Source organism: Xiphophorus couchianus, chromosome 13 (genome assembly GCF_001444195.1).
Source record: "Xiphophorus couchianus chromosome 13, X_couchianus-1.0, whole genome shotgun sequence".
In the NCBI taxonomy this organism is placed as follows: Eukaryota; Metazoa; Chordata; class Actinopteri; order Cyprinodontiformes; family Poeciliidae; genus Xiphophorus; species Xiphophorus couchianus.
In genome coordinates, this window is record NC_040240.1 from 7,035,579 (window position 1) to 7,060,013 (window position 24,435).

The window sequence follows — 24,435 nt, forward strand, 5'->3', positions numbered from 1 at the left end:
CAGATGGAGATGTTTGCAAGGAAAACTATAAATAAATTGTACTTATTCATCTGGTGACAGATTTGGAAATCTAGACTTGTTTCAGACATTTGAGGTGTTTAGCTGGCTGCCTTCCAGCCTCCTGTGCTGGTAATGAGATGACGGAGTGAGTTTCCCCAGTGGGTGGAAGATTAAATGCTTTTTGTTACTTGGATCAGTCTTGGTTAAACTTATATAATTAAATCACCATAGTTGGAAAGTGTTTTTTGTTTTGTTTCTGAGCACTTTATTTGGATTTTTGTACCGTGTTGTCACTTCAGGTCAAAAAAACTGTCAGCAGCGATGGTGACTTGGAGAAAAAAAAAAGTCTCCACAATCTGGAATGCTGATTGCTGTTGATGAAAGAGACGTGGATTTTGTTCTTATTCAAATAAATAAAAATAACAAAATTGATTTTTTTTTTCTAACAACTTTTTTAAACATGAACAGAGAATTCTGAATTATGACCGTACTTTTTAGATATCCTGACAGCCTTCTGTATGAACACCTACATGAAGTGCATGTTCATAAAAACATTACGGTTTTTTTCTGTCAAGTTGGAAGTTAAAGTGCCTGACTTGTTTTAACTGAGCATTCTTAACTGATGTAATTACATTGCAGCGTCATTAAACATTAAAAATATATCTTCTGTCTGCTGTGCTTTATGCACACTGTTCCACAAGATATTTTACCACTTATGTGCAATTACCAGTTATATACAGGAAGCACATTGCTGTGCAAAGGTCTTCTAACTTTTTCATATTTTAAATATGAACCACAATGTGCTATACTTGAGTGTGTTAGACAAATACAAAATAGAAAGGTTTAAAAAGAAATGGATGCATGTATTCTTTTGTTTTAAACAATACAAATGCAGACAATTATGGATAGGTATAGGTACTTAACTTGGTTTAAGTGAATAAAATCCAGTGGAACCAGTTGCTTATCTCTTAATTAAGTAAGACTCCACTTGTTTGCACATGCTCCCACATACTTGGCTGTGCTATGCACCATGATTTATTTACAGTTCTTATGACAAATTCCTTCTTTTCCCACAATTTCAGCCATGGAGTCAATGGATGAGGAGTAAGAGATAATTTGTCTTTTAGCTTTAGAAAAAACAAAAGACAAGAAGCCAAAACATAAAATGATTAAACTCTACTAGTAATAAAGAAGGGAAATTCAATATGCTGATAGAGGGACAGTACTTATGTTTCCTCAATATAAGTACTGAGGGAAGCGCATCTGTTCTTTCAGATGCACAAGATAACATTGACTCTCAACCGTATTATCTCAGTGCTGCATATAAAACAGTTGGATGTGGATATTGTTTCCAAGCAGCTTAATGTGCGACACGGAGTATGCGTAAGTGGGCACAAACGTGTCCGGTAGACGTTCATTACGAGTCCATCTCAAGTACAAGAGTGAGGTACACCCGAGTACGTGGGAGCCCTCATTTAATCTTGGTAAAAATACATTCCTCAGAGATTTGTAAAAGAACATTAGTGATCAACCATGATTAAGACCAAGGAACACGGCAAAATGTCAGGGATCAAGTTCTGGAAACGATTAAACTAGATTAGGTTATAAAACTACATCTTTAAATATGCCACATAACACAGTTCAGTCCACCATCCCAAACTGCAACGACAACACAACAAATCTATGAAAGTGTACTGGTGAAAAGAATGTTGGTCTCGTTCTTGCCACCTCAAATGAAAGAACAAAGACAAAGAAGTTATGGCTTGTCACAAGCCACATAGAGGCCAGAGCATAAACAAGCAGGTTTTCTGTTCTGACCAAAATTAAACTCTGCATGTGGTGGACAACTAACAGTCCACATCACACAAAATCAACAATGCTCACTATGATACCACGGTGGTGGAAGCATCATGCTCGGTGGATCCTTTCTCCTTCAGGGACATAGAGGTTAGACGGCGCTAAAAACAAACCAATCCTGCCAGAGCCTCCCACAGCCATCATCATCTATAGAAACTCTTTGAAGAAAGCCGTATAAAAGATTAGAAGAAGAATTACTTCATTCATCCCAGCAGGGAAATTATTCCGCAGTTACAGCAAGAATTTTTTTTAATTTATTTTTTTTATACACAGATTAACACACACACACGACAGGAGCTGCGTCTGCAGGCAGCCAGCGCCATTTTTGAAGGAGGACATGCGGCAAAGGTCGTTGGGACCGGGAGTCGAACCCGCGACGTCCGCGGGTCTAAGGCCTTCAAATGGGGGGCGTGCTAACCCCCTGCGCCACCACAGCACGCCCCCTGTTTCCATTTCGGATTAATCAAAACATTTTTGGACTGAACTGAACTCAATGGGTTAGGAAAATGAACCAAAATGATAAATACTTCATTTTCTGATACAAATCACATCTGAATGAGGCTTATGTTACATTTGCAATCCTTTTGTCTCTGGTCAAAGTGAGAAAAATCGCCCTTCACTGCTTAGAAAATAGGCCAATTTGTTTTTGCCCCAATTTTTACAGCCACCCACCTCACCAGGCCCACTGGACCTGGAACAAAATTGGAATTGGCATAGATTGAAAGCAGCCTTGATTTAGGGAGCGGTGGTGGGAGGGGGGTGCTTACTTGTATCAGTGGAAAACGCACACTGGCCCCAGTTGGCAGGAAACACATGGCACCAGTGCCTAACACCTGGTTGCCCACAGGAAACGAGGAGAAGGAAGTTGGTGGGAAAAACACAGGCAGAGAGACAAGGTGCCAACAGTAAACTAGACTAAAAGCAACGCACAACAAACAGCTGTTTCGTGGCCATTATTTTTTTCCTTTTTTGTTTGTTTGCTCCCCCTCCCCTGCTATGCTCTAAGGGAGAGAATCCAGTCGAAGACCGGTGGATGTGATTTACTGAAATGATAGCCTGCCGCTGGATGCCATGGTTGACTTAGCACGAGCCAGCACCCTCAGATCAGAGAAGGCACCTCCTTGGATGCTCCGACTTTGCATTCAACAGCACACTCACACTCCCTGCCCATGTCGCCAGCAGGGCATAAAACTCTCGTTGCTTATTATTTTTGCTCTCTGCAACACAGCGTGGCATCTCTATTTACCTCAGCCCCAAAAGCTTCGGCAAATTACCTTGAAATCATGCTAGGTTTTGTTTCCTTCCAGGAATTTCCTCCTAGATACTTGGCTGAATTCCACCATACAATGCGTGAGTGTGGGGGGGTGCGTGTGTGTTTGTTTCTTACTGGCCTGTGAAATTAAAGTAAAAAATAAAACTGGTTGAAGTGTTGCAAACCGAGAGGCAAACGAACATAGTCTTTTGAGAAAAAAAATAAATAAATCATGTCACTATTAGTCAGGTGATATTTGTGGGAAAAGGTCAATGACTTTGGACTCCTTTATCCCTGAAGCCAGGTCTTCTAGGTCTGACTGTAAAAAAAAAATGCACCTGTCACTTTCAAAGCTTTTCACAGAGCACAATGAGATTGAAGACAAATGACTAGGACTAAAACAAAAACCTATGATGAAATCTTTGTGCAACGATTCTTCCAAAGATTTAGAAAGAAATGCATCTGATACATCTTCCTATGTGTTTTTTTTATGTTCTCTCATTTGTAAAGTTGTTTAAACTTGTGGCAAAAAAGAGAAACCATAGAAGTTCCAGTAATGTTTTTGTCATAAAGTCTTCTTCTTTTAGTTGTTGCATATATAGTGCCTTACAAAAATATTGATTTAGTTATTCATTGCACATAATCTTTTGCATGTAGGTTGAGAAGTTAAATATTGGGTTGATCTGACCTGAGCTCCATCATCCACGTTTGCTGTGTTCCCCACAGAGCCTCCGGCAAACTGACTTCTCACAGCTTTCTGTCAACATCCGTTTTCCTCTAGCTGCTCTATCATGATGCTTAGATTTATGGAGTGCACGACTGTTAACTGTAATGTCAAACAGTTACTTTTAAGGGGGCTGATTGCTCTAGATTTTAGTCAGTTTGTGCATTGTCAGGTGGGCTGAATCCACTTGTTGGATTTTATTTGTAAAACATTTAAAAATCATGTATCTGTTACCTTCCACTTTACAGTTAGACACCTCTTTGGGTTACTCCATTGAAAAATCATATGTAGTTGAGAAAATCTGGATGCACAAGAGTTTGCGCTGGATTCACTTGAAATCTGATTGGCCAACCTGCCTAGACACTCCTGCTACGACAGTCAATGAGTTTGTTCAAATCATGCCATACATCGATCAGTGATGTCAGTAGATGACAGAAATGTTTTGGTTCATTGTTAAAAAAAATGTATATTGGGGTATCACATATTATCTTACACGCAAATTCGTGAGACTACAACCAAGTTCCTAATTTTCATCTCTAGTTTGATAATAAGAGATGCTGCCTCAGACTACTGCATGAAAAAAGCTCTTCATAAAAGGAGAAAAGTGGATATCAAACAGTTGTTTGCAATTTGTGGTTTGTACTGGTTCAATAATTTTTAGCTTTTATGTTGACAAGTAAGTTGAATAGAGTTAGCTTAGCGATGCTAAAAATAGAGTTGTATATAAGCTAGACAAAACAGGCTAATCGTGTGACTAGAAAAATGCTTAGGCCACTGTAACAAACAAATCAACTGCGTGGTTTTTGCATGCTGAACAGATCCCTGTGTTTTGTTTGGATAAATAGTTTTGTTACTCAGGTTTTGACCCACACTGCTTGTTGTAATCTAAGACAGCAATGCATTTAGATGAAATTTCAATTTCTACAGTTTGTGCCTCTGCCTGGCCCCCCTAAGGAAAACAGTTAGTTAAGCATGCTTCTGACATCATGTGCAGGTAGCATAACATAGTTTATGGTTTGAAGGATGAAGACATCTCTACCTTTACGTCCTGGGTGGAGTTGTGCAGTCGTATTCTGTATATTCCACTCTCCTTTGCCCCAGATCGGAGAATCTCTGCGCAGTCCCCGAAAGCGCGTCTCTCCTTTTTGGGCAAGTTGGAGATTTCTGCAGAAACACAGAAGCACATGTTGACACAATGATGACTTAAGGTTATTTTTTAAATTATTATTATTATTATTATTATTATTATTATTTTCACACAGTGTGTGAACTCTACTACTTAAAGCTGTTGAAGTCGGAATTACCGTTCCTACAATGCCTACGTTGAATCACTCCTCTTGCATACATTTGCATCTATTGTTTACTGTGTCTGTTTTACGGGAGAATAACGTGCTGACCCAAACATAGTAAAGCCACAGAGCCTCACCATTGCATTGTCTGACTCTTGTCAGCAGCTGCTCGACAGTGTCTGTCTGCCTCTGCAGTGTGGTGCTGTTGAGCGTTGAGCTTCCGAGCTCACCCTCGAGCTGGCTGACCAGGCGACTCTGCCTCTCCAGAACATCTTGAAGCTGCTGCTTTTCACCCTGCAAGTCCTGCAGCTCCTTCCCATACCGCGCCTCCAGCGCTAAGAGCCTCTGTTCTAGAAAGCTAAAGAAGAGGATGAAGAAGTAGGTCAATTTTACAAAGTGTCCTCATAAAATGCAAATTGCAATGAATAATAAAAATGTGCGCAGCACAGGTGCATAATCAATCCATTTGTCATTTACCTTTCAAAGCTGATATTGCACAAAGTTACACATTTACATGAGGATGACTAATAGACATCAGCACGACCATCTCGCTGGGCTAACATCATATAAACACCTGTACCACAGCGGTGCTCGCAGATGGCTCGGCATGCTAAAATGCTCAATCATGGCCCGAACGCACCAGCCTGACAGCACATGTGTATGCGTGCGTGTGTCGGGGTGTGTATGTGTGTGTGTCTTAGTCTGTTTTTGTGTCTGCAGGAGTGGCACTCCCTAGCTAAATGAAGATCATAAATCCCCGCAGCCTGATCTTTATGTCTCTGACTAATGACTCCGCAAAAGTTATTTATTGAAACAATCCAACCACCCACACTGAACAAGCTACTTCGATGTTCCCTCACACACACTGACTGCACACTCTCCAGATGGACCCACAGTCTCCCGTTTTTAGCCCAGCCGCTCAGTATGCGGTGGTGGCGGATCGATCCAAATCCATTTTTACATCGCTCCTAACTTATATTTGCTTTGTGGGGGGAGATGCTCAATTAAAGCGGTAAAGCAGCCTCACAAATTGTTCACTGACATGCCGTGTGCGTTCAAGTTTGCGGATCAGTCAGCAAGCAGACCAGAACTGCAGCTGTTCACCAGTTAAGGGGAGCTGGAAGTGCAAAGCACGTCCTTTTAGGATTGGATTGCGTCCTGAGTTATTAGAATTTTCTACTTGTGATATTCTGCTATTTGTTATTGTTATTTTAATATGCAAAGCATACACTGCCAGCAGCCTGCTCTCCATCCCCCTGTAGAGGGATCTGCTTCCTGCCAGTAGTATTTCATATGTAGGGCCTAAGAAAACAAACATGTTTCTGTGCCCATTTTTAGTTTGGCAGCAGTTCAGAAACTTCCACTGTGCCCTGAAGCCCCAGCAGTGGTAGCGTTCAACAATTATAGCTGCTCCTATTTTCTTTTTTTTGTTTTTTACTTCAAAGGCACCTCTGCCACTAATTTCCCAAAGATGGATTAATTTGTTTAGACACCAGTGCCATGTCACCTGCAGCGAAGGACAAGGCATAAAAGGGCACAGCGTAGTTATGCAAGAGGGAATGTCTAACAGGAGCTGCTCACAGGGCACCTGATCCTCATCGGCCACATGGAGCAGATGGATGGAATGATAAGCATGCAGGTATATAGAGTAAAAAAAAACATATATATATATTTGCACCCTTTCTCTCTGCACGCAACCCTGACGACCCGTGATTCCTAGAGAGAAGTGTGGGAAACCCCTGACTAACAAGCGCCGCACATTTAATCATACGTTTGCAGACCTGAACAGTTGTCTATGCTGGTGCCCTACTGTTAAGAATTGCTGAGGTGTTTCATTATGATTTTATAAATGCTTCAATGCGTGTTTCTCCTAGAGTATTTATGGCTGCTGTTTACGACTGCTTGAGAAGCGTGCCTAGCCCTGTTGGGCCACACAAGAACACATTCAGAACAGAATACAGTTTAAAGCAGGTTTTATACGCTATCTTTTTACTAGACCAGTATGCACAATCTTTCTGAAGCGGCCACACATTTTAGATTGCTCTTAATTTTAATTCAAGCATAAATATGCATGCAAATTTGCTACAATTTTGTAGTTTATTTTACACCCTTGTTTCCTACATTGAGGGAATGTCTGGAAGAAGGGTTGGACATTTACAGTATTCTACTGTTTCAGTTTGGTGTTTGTTACCATTTTTCATAACATTTTGTCTTGTTTTCTTCTGATTCGGAGCCTGCATGAATTTCCTTCAAGTGTTGAGATAATTGTTTGTTGAATTAATAAACAAATAAGTCTGACCCCTTCAGTGTTGACCACTTTGAGCCTTTAAGATGAGCGAAACCTTCATCGGTGGAGACAAAGGGTATGCATAGTGTACCATGAGATTATCCAGACAGCTAATATGTTCATTATTTGAGGGTAGCCGAGACATCCTTCATCCCTTTATTCTGAATAGGCTAGGGCTGTTCCCCATCCACATGGCAAACATATTGCAAATTCTGCATCTGTCCCAAAGTCTTCTAAGAGAGGTGCCATGGAGATAGCTTAATCGCAGCACCAAACCACATCCGCAGCAACTTAGAGATTCATCAGACGACTGAATTAATCTCCCTCTCTCAACGGCTTAACAGTTTGTCTACAGGGGAAACTCACTTTTGTTTCTTGTATCCAAGATTTTGTTCTTTTGGTCAGGATCATAACCATAGGGAAGGATGCAAACTGTCAAATTTCAAAAAGTGGCACTTTTAGCTCTAAAGGAATTTGAATACACTATGACGCTGGGTATTCAAATAGGTGTTTTCAGGGAAGTCAAGAGTTTAAGTAGCCACACCAATATAAGCACTGTGCGACCCGGCATTCTCACAAATAGCTCCTGTGATTAACCTTTAGCCAAAGCAGTTTGCAAGCACTTAAGCTAACGTCGTGAGTCTGCCCACACTGATGTAAAAGGTACATTTTTGCTTACCTGTTTTTATCACCAAGGCGTGAAATTTCTTGGGTCTGTAGGAGAATGCGTTTCTCTAGGCGGTTCGTAAAGAGCAAGTACTCAAGCAGCTGGATCTCTAGGCGACTTGTCTGGTTTAGCACCTATAAATTAGCAGAAAGTAAAAACATAAGTTCATCACACCTCGCAAAGATAAAGGAATAAAGTAGTAAAGTAAGCAGCAATTTCCTTAAAACGGACCCTAGGGGATAAACAGCCATACTCAGTCCATCACAAATCCTATAATTTGTCTCCTCTGATCTTGTAATCAAAACTTGTGTAAGACCAATCTTGTCATGTTTTGAAGTTGCAGATGAAACGCAGGGTAGAACAAAGCAGCTTGAATATTTGCACAGGTTGTACAGTTTTGTATCAACTATGATAAGAGAAAAGGAGAGGCAAAAACATCCCAATCTGTAATAACAATTCTGGCATGATTGAAGTCACATCTGTGTTGTGCTACTGAGCTTTTTGTTTTAATTGGCTTATTGTCAGTCACTTCTTGCAGCTCATTGTGTCAATCAGAGCCCGTGGAACCAAATACCAACTGCATTAAAGCGGCTGCCGTCGCTTTGGGGCACAGCTTCCCAGCAGGTTACATCTGACATCCATTTAATTAGATATTCTTGAAAGTTCTTTAACACAGATACAGTTTGTTTTTGTTCCAGTGTGACTCATGCTGTTTCTTTTTTCTATTTGACTTGGCTGTAAACACGGTATCCTAGGTCAACTTCAGACATGCCTTCCTCACTCACCTGGGTCTCAACATCTGTGAGTTTGCGAGTCTGCTCTGCTGATTGGCTGAGGAGGTTGTTTCCCATCTCCAGCATGGCGGCCGTCTGGGTGTGGACTGTTGACCTCTTTATTTCCTCCACACCGGAGCGTACATTCTCCTGGATGAAGTTTTCCAACTGTTAAGACAAAATACTGTGGTTTTATAGTAAATGTAGATGTTATTAAGGAACTAACAAAGCTGTCTCTTACCAGTACATTGCAAAGTATTAATATCACTTGAATATTTTCACATTTTGTTGCATTACAAGCAAGAACATCAGAATAAATACTCAGAAGCCCTTCAAGGCTTGCATCATGAACACCATGATGCAAGTGCAAGTGTATCCCTGACATTGAAAAAGTCAGGGATAAAGGTGTGGAGATGTTTTCCCATCTGCAAATCTATTGAGAGATGGCCACTAAGCTAACTGAGATGGGGGGCGCTAATCAGAAAAGAAGCTAACATGATGATGGCAACTTTGAAGTAGCTGCCAAGGTCCACGTCTCAGATGGAAGAGTTTGCTGATCACGCAACTTTTGGTCATGCACTTCATAAATCTTGCCTTTATGGAAAAAATACCAAAGAAAACTTGTTGGAGGAAAGTTGTAAAAAAAAAAAACACAATAAAAGTCGAATAAGCCATGTAGTGGGCAAAGTAAATGTGCAAAAGTAGGTCGTCTATTCAAATGAGAGTAAAATCAAACCTTTTGGCCAACATGTAAAAAGCAATGCGTTTGAAAATTAAGCGCTCACCACACTAAAAGCATCATGTACATGGTGAAACATGGTGGTGGTAGCACCATGCTGTGGACATGCTGTTCTTCAGTAAAGACTAAGAGGAATATCATAACTGAAAGGATAAAGGATCAAGCTAAACACAACAGAGTCCTAGAAAAAAAAACATGTTAGACGCTTAAAAAAGACTTAAAAATGGGGCAAATGAACACATGGTAGGACGCCTCAAAAGACAACAGATGAAAAAGTTAAAGTTAAAAAGGCCATTGCACGTTTTGGGGACTCTTATGTAAATAAATAGCGGAATAATGCCGAATAAGAAAATAGTAGAATAAAGCTTGGAGTTTATTAATACGACACTCTTATTCGGAGAAAAAAGAAGCCAAAAGTATAACTTCTCGTCACTTTTCACTCTCAAGAAAAAGAAAGAAATTTTTCTAATGCAGTTTAATCTAACCAAAGCGAATAGAATTTCTAAAAGAAACGTGGTCAGCGTGTTCAACGTCACAGTGAAGTCAAACTCCAGTAGCAGGAAATGATCAAATTTTGTTTGCAACAGAGCAAAGTACACTATCCAACTAGACAGCATTAATATTTATAGCTCTTTTGAGGGGAAAAGGGATCATATTTTACTCATTAAACCGCAGACTGGAAAATGAGATCTCAAAGGAGAAAGCACTCAATATCATCCAGCTAATGAGTTTTTGTCCGCAAAATTTGAGTAGAATTCAAATGAGAAAACAATTATTTGCTTGCTGTTATTTTAAACATAAGAACATCTAGTCTAGAGAAATCAGGTTATTATAAAATATGAGACTGCAATAGAATTTTTTTTCTGTTTATGTAATGGAAAGAGAAACTGAAGCAAGTGGGCAAATAGAGATATCTCATATTTAACTCTGACTAGTGCTGATTTGCCTCTCTTTCTCAATTAGATCCTCTTTTAAACGTCCACTTCATTTTAAAGTGTCCCTCTTTGCTCTTGCCCTGTAATCACGTCTTACATTACACTAGTTTAGGACAACTTAGACTGCAGTGGGAAAAAGAATCTTTTCACAACAAAGGATCTAAAGAGATTACTTAGTGGATTAAAGCCATCTCTGCTGGAAACCCAAAAATCCCTGCATTGTGATCAGACTTACGAAATCAAGCCGCTATCAGCTGCTCGTCCAAGTCCCTGCATTACTGCCTTTGTGCTGGAACTCAATCCGGAGGTCTTGATAGGCTTCATCCCCACCCTTTGCCAATTGCATTACTTGGAGCTGTGTCAAGTACGTGGCCAGATAAAGCACTTTTGGGATGTAATGTAATTCATTTTTTACTGTGTCTAACAGGGTCAGAAGAGGGATCAGCGCTGGGAAAAATCTTAGGAGTTGGATCATGAGATATCTTAATTACTGAGCCAACAGCTGCTCTTCCTGTCTGCTATAATTACAAAAGACAGAAACATATCTACCGGGTGTTATAGTGTTTGACAGTGATTGATGGAGAGCAGTGACGTGCGGTGAGGTGCAATGCTGGTGAGGCACTGACTTAATTATAAGTAGATATACAAATGTAGACCACCTGCATGTTATTGTTTACATAAGGAAATTTCGCGCATGCCGACAAAGCTGGAGGGCAAAAAGACAATTCTTTTATATGCCATCCGTAGCTGCGCTGCATTGATTTAATTCCGTTAACTCAATGAAACTTTGAAATTTAGGTATTATTAATCTCGTGCTATGCTCCACAGCAAAGGGAAAAATCGTTGAAGTACAACTCAAAACCACATCTTTCTCGCCCTCTGCTTTGGACAGGCCACACACAGACTCATTGCCATAGCAACTGACGACAACGCCCCTAAAAAAAAACCTCAAATATTTTCCACACAAAAAGCAGAACATTCAGCCTGTTGCAGTAGTATGGTTTAAGGATTAATGTTTATTTTGCGATTATTAATAAGTGATTGCTGTGGTAAGAGGGGAAAACTATAAATATATTGCTGCACTTTACTGTATGGCTAGCTCTATGGCTAGCTCGCTGTTACTGTCTCTTAATCTGCAGTTGTGGAGTCACAATGTCTGGGATCATGAGCGCCCCCTGCCATGAGGCAAGAGAACTGCCTGCTTCATCTCGAATCTGTTCTCTGCCGTTTCTGATCGCTCCTCAGCACACGAAAAACGTTACACACAAAGTTGGTGACAAAAAGCACTGCACATTATATACATAAGCTAAATTATGGAAAATCAGTTCATATATTAAATGTTTTTTAGCCATTTTATTGACGGACAGGAGAAGCAATCCTAGGTGAGGCTCAGCTCGCTGATGCCTCTTGGCTTTCCTTTAGAGCATTTGAATTGAAAATGTGAAAATTCAGCAATTTTGAAGAAAAAATAATTAAAATTGGTTAAGCTAAATAAAAAATAAATACTTCACAGTACAAACCACAGGGTGAAAATAGCAATATAAATTATTTTATCATATTTTTCTTTTATGACAGGTGAGGCTCTGCCTCAGATGCCTCCCCTCACTGATGGAGAGATGCATTAAGATGGGCATAATGGCTAACGCCACCACTGAAAAATGCTGATTTAATGCATTGACTTTTCAATATTTCTACCTAAGTTTGGCAACTTCATCACTAATTAAACAAAAAGTGCATGCTCATTCTCCTAACGTTTTCGTATCTCCCTCTAAAGCCCCCTACAATATTTTGGTGAATTATGGTAGCTTGCATTTGCTAAATGTTGTGGCAGTGTTTTTAGTATAACTTTGTTATTACCTTGCTTTCCAGTCCATTCATCTATTTTTTAAAATCTCGTTAATCACCATCGGGACAGTATGTGGGGGACCAGTGTTTTTTTTTTTTTTTAAGTCACAAACACATTCCTACCAAAATTTTAAATATCAGAACAATATCAGAAATGTATAGAGAGGAACAAAAAGCTGATATGCTTCAACAAAAAAAAAAGGATCAGACGCATGGAAGTCTGGACAGAGGCAAAGAACTGAACAAATTCTTCAGTAGGTTCAGTCAGGAACAAGCTCAGCATCCTCCTTTCCTGTCCCCAGTCAAGCAGACATTTGTTTGTTTTGTCTTCCACCTCGGCCATGGACCTTTCTGCCTTTATACGTTTGTGTTCAACCAAATCGGGAGATGGTGGTGCTTCCTTTGCCTCCCCCTCCTGCCTGTCTGTTTGCAGAAGTCAAATGAAGAGGCAGCTGGAGAGACTGAAACTATGGGACACTGCAGCACCTCTCTGGCGCTAGCCTGGCCCAGCAGAAGACGCCTTGCTTTGTTTCGGTACCAAAGAAAATCCACCCAGACTGTTTTGTCAGAAACTCCAGAAGACACAAGTGAAGGCCTCAACAATGACAAATGGATCACAATTTGTGAGACTGAAGGATCAGGTGTCCAACCAGGTGGTCAACAGTACAGGAGCACCACAGTGCACTCTGCCCCAACCATCCTATCTCAGACTGTTCACCTCAGACTTCCAGAACAAGACACAGTCCCGACATTTGCAAACATCCTGAGATGCTGCTGTTGCCTTCAGTTGCTATAAAGATGCAAAATATATCAAATGAAATCTAAAAGAAAAATTTGTCATCTCGAAATTGGGCTTCAATCAATCTTCAAGAAGCTCCTGCTTTTTCCTACACTCTAGAAAAAGTTATTACATTATACAAAGCTCAAAATCAGTTTTACATAAAACCCCACTTTTAAAAAAAAGGTTCAAGAAGACATTACAATTCGTTACAATTTTTTCCTTGGCTTCGTGGCTCAAAGTAGGAAGCTAGCATAAAAATCAGGATATGATTTCTTACCCAAAATATTAAATAACAATTTTAGTAATTCACTAATTTAAACACATGAAGGACAGGATAATTGCAAACAGCTAGTAACAACAATAACAAGCTTCTATCACTTTTAAATCCCTTGTAATGCTTTCTTCTTGCAAGAGGAAATCATTTTAAGGCCACAGCAAGTTGTTAAACTTGTTTGCGGTTTGTTTTTGTTCAGTCGGTCAAATTACTCATTTCTAATAAATGTTTTACTGAGCTTTCAGCGCGAATGCACACAGTTTTTCTTTTAATTTCTTTTGATTAAAAGAATTTAGACATTTAGAAACCGGGGCAACAGTCTTTGTCTTTAGATCCTGCATGAATAGTTTGCAAACTAAATTTAAGATGTTCTGAATCACCATGAAATGAGGGAAAATATGTATCGTAAGGGAATTGAATGGGGAAAAAAAAGTTTTAAATAGTGAAACCAACATTGATAAGAAAACTTCCTTCAAATAACAAATATTTTCAATCCTTGGGTTTTGTATTTGATCAGATGTCAATACACTAGCTGACCACACTGCACGTATTCAACAAAACGTGAACTAATTCTGAAGATAATACGATTGCTTTTGCTTCCTCATCAAACTGTTGTAATCAGTTCTAATTTTGGCCACCTTGTGACTGTATTTCTTTAAACTATTATTTTACGGTGTCAGTTGATGACAAACTTTAATGTTGACAGGGCAAATACCCAAGTTTCAAATTCTCTTCGAGACACTTTGATCTCGTTGGAGAATTTCTAAAATAGCATAATCCACACAGCCTCTTCAAAAACACCAACACAGCCTCGCATTCCATTTTCTGACCCTTGAGGGCAGCAGAAGGCCAAGGGGACACGATGAGGGGGTGGTGTGTTGGGATTTAGCCCTAAAGAAAACGGACATGGGTCTCTTCTTGGAAATACAAGAGAAAGAATCTGGAGCATTAATACAGTCCATAGAGATTTCTCTGCAGAACATGGCGGATTAGTGTGGGCGCTCCTAATTTTGCATGTGTGGGGCTATGTTTCCTTTCAAGGGGCTCGGGTAGAATGCTCACAGAGAGGGGTCGTAGTGGCCCCCGAGGGAGCTTTGCGTGAGACCGTGCAAAGTTTCATGGAGACACCCACACACACACACCCCCACACACGCATAGATGAAGCCCTTCCTCATCCATTTTATCCAGTTCTCTCCAGGCTCTCTTGCAGATAAGCTTAATGAGCCTCACGAGGTGCTGAAAAGGCTTTGCCGTCTGGGGTCAAAAGTCAGAATACTCTTGTGCATAACTAAAAGAGTCTCTTAGGGGTCATGCAATGTTTATGTGGAAATCCCACCTTAAGTGCGATCATTTATGCATCGCTTTGGCCGGGTGGGGGAAACTTGTTGATGGGCTTGAATCCTCGTGTTCATTCCAGATGTTATGTGGAAGTTGGCTGCAGAGCTTCATATGTCAGCAGAGCTTTTTCTTTTCTCTGGATGTGTGGGGGCGGGAGGGTTTAAGCCATATTTCCGTCATAGCTGCTCAAATTATTTTATATTTATCTTATTTTTTTAAGCCACAATAATGAGAAATAGAATTAAACTGGAAAATAGCAAAATGAGATACTGCTATGCTATGTTTCTATAATGAATGTGATATATGATTTTCTTTTTTTTGTGGCATAATGATTTTCTTGCTGCATATTTATGGCTCCAGGGTATATTTTCTGAAAGCTAAGCCTTTAAACTTGGCAGCAGAGATGATGTAAGTAGAACAGCACAATAACTTGCGAAGCAGTGTGTTCACATCCACTTTTTGTTTTACATTTTGCCATATGACGAAGATAAACTTCAATGTATTTTGTTGGTGTTTTATAAGTCGGACAAACACAGAATAGACCATGACGTTAAGTGGAAGGAAGATTTTATACGGCTTTTTGTTTGCGTTTACAAATAAAACCTTTTCACATTGCGATCACTTTTATGTATGTGAAGAGAGAATGAGCAACTGGCCGGGGAAAGTTGTACAGAACTATTCTTTTGTGAAAATTCAATTTTGGCTTGCAAAAATGTCATCTTCAGAATGTAGTTTTATTAGATTGACTGTAAAATTAAAATTGCGTTGCCTTGCAAAATCTCCATAAGAGCTGAAGTGTTCTATGTTTTGTCAACTTACAGTGGCAAATCTGTGAGGTTTTATTTGATTAATTGAAATGCTGTAATAAAGTCATTATAATTGCCCGCTGTTAGTGTAACTCAACAAATTGGCACACAAACATTTACAATTATCCAGGGGGTTGGTGCGCCCCATAAACAGTATGTTCTGCAAAGGGTCCAGACCAAAATAGAGACATGAGTGGAAAGCAGTGGCCTCTCTGTCAATATCATTCACAACGAGCAAATACTTTTTCTGTGACTTCAGCTGTACAGACTCCATTGTGAAGCTTCTTCTAATTGTATCATTTCAGTTTATTTGGCCATAATCGGAGCTAAACAGAACCGCAAAGGCCAAATGTCTTGTAAGGAGACCTACTCAAATGTGTCTCTTCCCGATAAACAGCCGACATGTCCCAGTGTTATGTAAATTGCGTTTGGAAAGATTTAGGCTGACTTTGGCTTATAAGCAGACTAGAAAAAAAATGGTCTGTTTACTTGTTGCCTCATTTAGAGGGTTTAACTGTGCAAGACATTATTGGCAGAACTTCATACTCTCAGACTGCTGCTGCATGCAAAGGAAGTTATTACTTATGGGGGTTTTAAATACTGAGACCCACTGATACGTCAAGCATTGTGATGGAGCCAACTGTGAAGACAGGAAGCATCCAGGAAATCCAAGCCTTATCAATAATACAGGTCTGTCAACATATGTAATAAGATAGTGTACTCTGGGGAGGTCCAATGCTTTGATTTACAATCTTTGGTATGAAAAGCTGCAGGACTCAGTGAGGCATATAGAATAAAAAAAATAAAATAGGAAAGAAGGAGGAAAAGGAGAAGGAAATTGTCCTCTTCAAGGGAACTTGAAGCGTTATGTCAGTTGACACACATGAAAGAGTTCAACTGAAGGGCACAGATACACGACAGACCACCGGACTTTAGTCATGGGTAGTTTTACCTGAAGTACTGCTGCCTCTTATTATGACAGGTCTGAAAAGTATCACAAGAAAACAGACCTTAAAATAGCTACCAAAAGGACAATGCCAATCATCATATGTCCTCCAAGACGGTTCCCATCTATGAAAGACTTTCTGAGATCTTACCTTCTGCAGCCATTGAGTGTTATTCTCCATGGCGCTCTCCAGAGTCTCCAACTTTTGCTGCTGCCACGAAGGCCTTTCCTCTTCTGCTAAACTGTCCTTGGAACGACTTTTGTCCGGCTCGGTCTCGGGTGGCGAGTCTCTCTGCAGCGTGTTTGTCACCTGGAAATCCTTTAGGGGCTTGCAATGCTCAACCTCTGGGAGAATGAAGGTGTAGGTGCAAGGGCCGTGCTGCACGCGGTGCTGCTGACGCTGGGAGGCGATCCCTGTGGCCAGCAGGTAGGCCAGGTAGATGAGAGTAAGAGAGAGGAGGTGGCCCATGTTGCAGCGAGAGGGGGGAACAGAGAAGCAGGGAGGGGGGTGGGAGGAAAGGAGCCTTCACCACCTATTTAGGGTGGCTGAGTTAGGTTTCCCTTCCGTGTGTTCTTTTAGTGAAATTTCCTTCTGTGCTTCTGTAGAATCAAGTCTTCTGCTTTACTTTCTTCTGGTTTCAACTCCTGTTTCTCCAGTCTGGTTTAAAACTTTCACTTCTCCTTATCTGGCCACTCCTACTGTTTGCGTTTGCATCCAGAGTCTTCTTGGGGTAAGTTTATCCTCCTGCTGTTTTGTGTGAAAGCAGACAGAGAACATACACACACAGGAAACAGAGGTTTGCGCCGTATAGTAGCTCCAACGCTCAGCCCAGCACATGTAGCTCTGGCCGGAAAGCCAAGAGCAAACGCCAAACATTTATCACTCTTCTAAAAAGTTGCTTGCCTCCAGAGATGTCCTTTGAAGCCGGTGGAGTCCAGGCACTGGTCTTGGAGGAGACGAAAGAGCAGAGGTAATGTGGTGAGTGGCCTGCTTTGGGATGTTGGTTGTAGTGGTAAAGCCCTTAAAGAGCAGAAAGGGAATAAAGGAGAGAGAGGCGTGCGTCTCTACATGCATATAACCACACACACGCACACACACCCCTCCACACACAACGCCTTTGCTCATAATCACCCAGCCACCCATCCCTCTTTTACTTTCTCCCTCCCTTTTACGGTACTCCTGTTTGGGGGGTTAGAAGAGGAAGCTGCAAAAATACACTCGGCTCACCACAAGAGGAAGAAAAAAAAAGTGGGAAGTTTCTGTGAAATCTTTTTCCTCCCTCTCGGTCTCTACCACACATTTTATTCTGTCTTTCTGCCTTTGTGTCCTCTCTAAAACTCTGGTTTAATTCAGTGGCAAGGACATTCTTAGTCACATTTCATTACGATCTGATACGAGGTTCATGATGAATGCACTCGGTGTAAGGGTGCCCATTTTGTGGAATCTGAGGTGTTTTAGTGAACATTCTGGGTGGTTAAAGGAAAACAGACCAATAACATTTTTATAGTCTCCAAATGCGAGGAGTGTTTTGCCGTCTGCTGTTAACCAAACTGATGGAAGTTTTCTCTCAACCAATCTCAGAAACGTGTTGTCATTCAGAATGTATTTGGAAGATGATCTCCAGTAATGATGCTCCTGCTACTGCTGTTTATTTTTTTCATTTTAGCTCATTCTTTAAAAGGGAAGAAAAACTTTGGGTCATATTTTAGGTCAGTCTGTGTTCAACTCGAGATATGTTTCAACTTATTCTGACAATTGTGGCCACACTGGCTTTGATTTTTTGTATTAGCTGCTTGGCTGTGCAGTGAGAAAAGCATGCTCATCCTTGCTAAAACAAATGTATAATGTAATGACACTCAGCATAAGGTGTGGGTTGTTCTGACGCTATCCCTTTCCTCTTTTTCCATGCATTGATAAATAACTGTTTTAATTTGCAAGGTCAGGTCTAAAGCATAAATTAAAATGTTGCCTTTTTGCAACATGTTTTTTTGTAAAACCAGTGTTTGTTTTAAATAATGTTACTGGCTTCCCTACCCGAGTTACATCATATCTTCAGCTTCAAAACAAAACCGAATTCAGATTTATTCATTTCTGAAGGCAGACATTCTTCCCAACATTTGTCTTTCAGGGCATTTACCACATCCACCAAAGACACCTGATATGCCAGAATGGGTAGCCATGGGAACATCTGATGTGTGGCGGTCTTTAACTCACGCCTCCGGGAAACACAAGGAAGGTTGGGGACATGAAATCTCAATTGGCCACATTCAGGGTCTCATCTGCAGTTAAGGCTTGAATGGGCTGCAGCCAGAAGGTCACTGGCTCTTGTTGCAACAGCCAGTGACAATGTTGTTGCTGTGACGCAAGCTTTGCTGTGAGCAATCAAGTTGAAAAAAGGAGCCTTTATTGCTTGGCTCCACAAGCAGCTGACAGGTAAGAGATCAAAAGTACCATGGTTACTATAATTGCAGAATAAAAAAATTTGCATATGAAGACTTTTCAGTTTGTCAAAAAGGGAAGCAGAGTTCAAAGCAGACTATTTTTGTTTTGGGTGGGGAACTGCAGATGGAGGTGAAGAAAACTGTCAAGTGTTTGAAAAAAATCGCCGTTAGGTTCTTCCTAATATGATCACTACCAGTAAGGAGGTAGATTGCCTTACTGTGTTCTAACTATCAGGGGATCACTCTTGGTTCTCAGCCTTCCTAGGAAAGGACACGGAAATGTGCAAGTGAGAAGACTCAGTCCAACTTTGAGAGTGGTAGCCTGGCAATGGCCCTGGTTGTGTAAGATTTGGGCAGTCAACACAATCCGTGTTCTCCCGTAGTTTTCAAAATGCCTGTGGGGATTACTGTTTAGTCCTCATCTTTTGCGTATCTGGAGACTACTCACAATTTTGTTCCTGACAATCTTTCCGGGTATAGCTGCTGGACTGTGTGTTGGGAGAAGAGTATCTGAGCTGGAAACTGTAAGGTCTAAACTTGACTCTTTGTGAGGAACGTGGTTTCATTGATGTTTTCATGTCATAACCTTCAGCTCACACCAAAGGCACTCACAGCCAAGTTCAAGGCTGACATCAGATCCACCATAGCTTAGACTACAATTCTCAAAGTAAGGCCCTGTACTCACGGAGATGAGCGTGGTAATTTTTTGTAAAAGATTAAGGAAAAATATGCATCCCCATGACAAGATGCAGCAGAACAACAAAAGAAATTTGCTGTAGTAGGTACGCCGTTCCAGTTGGTGGCAAGACGCAGCTTGAATTGCCAACAGGGAAACATGAAACCAGCGTTCTCAAATTTATGCACTCTGGAACCTGGTTTCAAAAGTGATTGTTTCTGGTATCTCAAGATGCCAAATCCATGTGGACACGCATACTAAATGACAAAAAGACTTTTACAGATGTACCTCAAATCATCCACGCTGAAGTGGCCTAAGGTTGTCTTACACTGTTTCAAGTATATGTCAGATGTTGTGCTATCTATTATTTCAGCTCTCATCTTTGACATCACATGTCGATCATAACTAAGAATAAGAATCTTGATACTAATGGCCAAAATAAACTTCATCTGAAAATAAGTGAGCACAGAGTAAAATACTGCCACCATAATTTTTCCGTTTATAGTGTTACTGAAAACGCAGTATACCCTGTGTTGAATTGTTTCATTGCCAAACTAATCACTTGAAGCTTTGGCCCAAACATTCAAGTTTGGTTACATGAGACCATAACACATTCTGCCACAAGGTTTTGATAGATTTGCACCTGGCGTGGATGTTTTCTTTACAAGAAAAAGGTTCCGTCTCACAACGCTTTTCCTTAGTCCAGGCATGCAGAGAGTACACCACATTATCACATGCTGAACGCAAGTAGTAGCTTCTGGAAAGTGTTGCAGCTCCCTCAGTGTTGCTGTGAGTCTCTTGGAAGCCTCCGTCTCAAGATTCAGTCTCGCCCAGTTTTTCTTATGTCCCTGTTTGGTCATTTTCCAACTACGGGTTACTTACTTCACAATGCCGTGATGTATATAGTGATGTGGACATTTTTTGATCATTTTACCCTATGTGCAAACTCTGGTCTAAAGGATGTACATGAGCAAATATCAGCAGAACTGTACTGTACTCACAAGACTAAACTTTATTTACGGTTACTTAGATTCAATTTAACTCGTGGTGAAATCAAATTAGAAAGTGCCTCAAGAAAACATTCAGGATGTGCGCATTCATGAAACAAATTTTTTTTTGCCGCTTTTTAACTTAAAACATTATAAATCACAGCATTTTCAGTTTTTTTTAAAACTTTGGGCATTTACAACGAAATCTGTTGGTTAACAAACAAATCCTCGCAGAAGATTACAAGCAGTTCTAAAAAAAAAGTTTTACATCTGTTTCTGTATAGTTATGTTTAAAAACAACAACAACAACAACAAACATTTTTAGCCTGCAGCTGAATCTTTGATTTAAGAATTGTGTGTGGTTATGTACCCTCAATATTAGATTAAACAAACAAACAATAAAACTGAAAGACCCAAATTTTCGTACATATACAGCCAACAAGCTACGAGAAAGTGCACATTTTATTAATCATAACTGGCAGATGCATTTTTAATAATAAAATTTCATATTGGGCTTTTCACACATCTACACTAGGAATGTTAATAAAAGTAGAGAACGCTGCGGTCCTAAGAATTGGAAAAAAACACACACACACACAAAAAAAACACTTTGCAGCCAAGATGTGAAACGAAGCAAGGAAGGCCAGTTGGGTCCTGATTCTACTTGTGCTGAATGTTGTGGGCATTCACACTATTCAGATCCTGTTTCTCTTTATACTTTATTAGTTTTCCATAAACTTTTTGATTCGCTACTCTTTCTACAATTTTTCTATCCTTTCAACTATTTAACTTTTACAATGTTCTACTCATTTAGGAACATGGTGGATATGACTTTTGACACTGATATACTCAATAATTTGTGAAATATGAATCGTTTTTTTTATGCATATTGGAATGAATAGAAAACACCAATAATTCTGCTAAATTCTGGAAAATATGTAACGCTCTTTCACAGCTTAGTACTTCCACATATGTTAGGTTAGAATGCTGTTTCTAGCCACTCAGCCTTCATACAGTTTTTACCAGCTATTGTTGTATCAACCATCCAGACCACTCAAGTATTTTGGTTGAAGCCTTTTCTGCATTGCCAAAACGAGATCCAAATACGGATAAGCAGTAATCAATGTCTATGCTCCGTAGAATTCCCCCAATCAGGGACGTAAAAACTTCCGGAAAACTACAAAGATTCTGAAAAGCGGAATTCCTTTAAAACGAGCCTAAAACCCATTAGTTTAGAGCTGCCTTTGATTGGTAACAGATGCAATATCAAAACAAATAGTTTTTCCCACTTGTTATTGTTTTCTCTCACTTTGGCACTGTGATGCAATATTTTTTGCTTGCTTTATTTTCCTTTTAATCATGTAAAACAATCACCAGGACCCAATGTCCTGCATGGTTTAGGTGTGTTCCCACTGCAGCACACCTAGTTCAAATGACTGCATTGCCTGCACAGCAGGTCTCCCAAGTGCTGGAGAATTCTGCTCATCACTGATTCATTTAATCTGAGTGAGCAGCAAAAGGGAAACATCTATAATATATAGGACAGTAGGCCAGGGTTCGGTACCTTGAATGTAAAGCCCCGTGAAGTGCCTTGGTGCAGAAAAGAAAGGTTAAAACATCCATCCATCCATCCATTTTCTGTTCACCCTTGTCCCTAATGGGGTCGGGAGGGTTGCTGGTGCCTATCTCCAGCTACATTCCGGGCGAGAGGCGGGGTACGCCCTGGACAGGTCGCCAGTCTGTCGCAGAAGGTTAAAACAGTGCAATATAAATAAAATAGCTTTGCCTTGTGCTACAAAATGAAAATATAACAAATACTTAGTTTGGTCAAACATTGCGATTTACTGCCTTCAACTGGTGTTTATGAAATATAGATGCAAGAAATAAACATATTGAGCTGTTTCAGCTTACTATTGACATTTTCCCTAAACTTGGAACCAAACTTTTCTCTGGCTACCCTCTGAGTTCATTCCACCCACTCTGACTCTGTCCATTTCTGCAAATTACACAAATATTCATATTGAGGGTATTTTCTAAGGCATAGTAAACACCCACTCAACCTCATCTCCAGCTGTGCTATAAATGTTCAGCAATTCAGTGCAGGCCACTACCCTGATTTTGCTGTAAATGGGCAGACACATGGCAGAGCACTAACTTCCTTTTCAGTCGATGTGAATGAACAGTTTCATTCAAAAACTTGTGTAACAATGAGCAAGTATGAATTACTAACAGAAAAAAAAGGAAGTGGCTCCAGCACACATCCAACACGAATGCTGATTGTTTGCTTTCAACATCAGCCTCTTCTTTCTTCCTTTTGTGTTATCCTGGAGCAGTTTCAGTGGAAAAAGCCTTAATGTTGCATATGCTTTTTCATGCACTCCTAACCCAACATCCCCCAAACATGATGAGCATTCCACACTGCCACTGTTGTGTGGACAGCCTGAAAACCCAGTGTGTGGCCATATCACTCTGCATACCAATGATTAAGCTCTATAGCTGTTCACGTCGACGTTTGTCCATCCCGACCCCACGAGAGCCAGATCCACCGTACCCACCTTTCAGACACGGACTGATTGCTTTTTGTGAAGACATCGACTTCTTTATCTTATTTTTTTTTTGCATAGATGATCAGTGCCGATTTCACACAGCAGGGCTGTCAGTGTGTGACGGTCTCCTCTGGAAAAATAGCGAAAACAAATTCTGTTTCGCTTCGCCTTCAAACCGCTGGAGGAGTTTCGTTTTAGTCTGTGGAGATTCTCCTTCTGTGCACTGGCGGGGCATCAAATTGACTTGTGCGCTGATTAAATTAAAATGACGTCCAACTACTGTTCGTGAGATCCCCCCGCAGTTTCTCTTCTTGCCACGGACAATAATCGGACGTCATTTTGTGATCTGATCCTCAGAAAACAAAGAAATAAGAAGAAGAAGAAAGAAAAGATATTTGGAGTTCAAAACTGTTTTTCCACTGAGGTGATTTATGCATGAACACAAGCATGCAGCTGTTTTTATGTGTGAAACATTCTAATACGTGAGTGAACATGGCTAGCGCACTGGTTAATAAGGCACAACCTGGTAATGATCTCGTGCAAAACACATCAGCACTGCGTTGTCCAAAGGCTGAGTGGTGAGAGCTGTTCCCCTTGTGGCCTCTGTCTGGAAAATAACACATTCACATTTTATGGGGCTTAAGTTTGTATTTAAATCAAGACCAGCAAAAACGATGGGATTAGATCTTTTCTGGCAACGTACGACACGAAGAAAAACAAGCCAAGAGGCTATTAAAGTAAGTCACTGTCTATACGGTTATTTATGGAGGTGACCTAAACAATCAAATGACCCATGTTGGTCCACATGTAAGCTGTGACTGTTTCCAAATAAATATTTGATTTTAACAGCCTGCTTTCAATTGTGCAACAGGAATACGGGTTACAGTGGAGCGTGGCTGTTGGTGTTTGCTGAGAAAGGGCTGGAGTTGTTTTCGGGACTCTTTCACGGAGTTAAGTATCCGCTCATAAACTGCAGCACTTTCTGATCAGACATGGACGTTAAACCTGATTGTCAGACTTTTTCTGGAAAACAACAAGACTCACTTCAGGCGTGCTTTGTCAACTACAGAACGAGTCATGCTCGGTTTTACTCTTTGTTTTAGTATTTAGCTGTTAGTTCTGGCTGAATAACAATAAATCTATTCTACAAAACACAGGCTGTCACGATCCCGTGCCTTTAGTGATATCACATAATGAATAAGGCAGCTGCCCTCGTTTTTTGTCTTTATTTCTGTATTTTTCGTCAAATCCTCCTTCAAATGCATTTAC

General features: G+C 40.4%; 2 protein-coding genes across 4 annotated transcripts in view; one reads left to right on the forward strand and one right to left on the reverse strand.

Annotated features, from left to right (window-relative positions):
- angpt2b (angiopoietin 2b) overlaps positions 1 to 17,634 on the reverse strand; it is a 32,670-nt gene extending 15,036 nt beyond the window's left edge. Inside the window, exons 1-5 of one of the 2 annotated variants that reach the window (XM_028037092.1) lie at positions 16,665 to 17,634; positions 8,862 to 9,017; positions 8,089 to 8,210; positions 5,353 to 5,480; positions 4,873 to 4,997 (exon numbers count right to left, since the gene is read on the reverse strand). In XM_028037092.1, coding sequence (XP_027892893.1) covers positions 4,873 to 4,997; positions 5,353 to 5,480; positions 8,089 to 8,210; positions 8,862 to 9,017; positions 16,665 to 16,982 — 849 coding nt within the window. In that variant the 5' untranslated portion in view covers positions 16,983 to 17,634. Of the gene's footprint in view, positions 1 to 4,872; positions 4,998 to 5,259; positions 5,481 to 8,088; positions 8,211 to 8,861; positions 9,018 to 16,664 lie in introns of both variants that reach the window. The other variant, XM_028037091.1, reaches the window with a different exon arrangement.
- A 1,015-nt stretch (positions 17,635 to 18,649) lies between these two features.
- Positions 18,650 to 24,435, forward strand: part of col9a2 (procollagen, type IX, alpha 2) — a 62,294-nt gene continuing 56,508 nt past the window's right edge. For both annotated transcript variants that reach the window (XR_003597768.1, XM_028035477.1), the window contains exons 1-2: positions 18,650 to 18,715; positions 18,894 to 18,947. The gene's annotated coding sequence lies outside the window, so the exon portion shown is untranslated. The remainder of the gene's footprint in view (positions 18,716 to 18,893; positions 18,948 to 24,435) is intronic.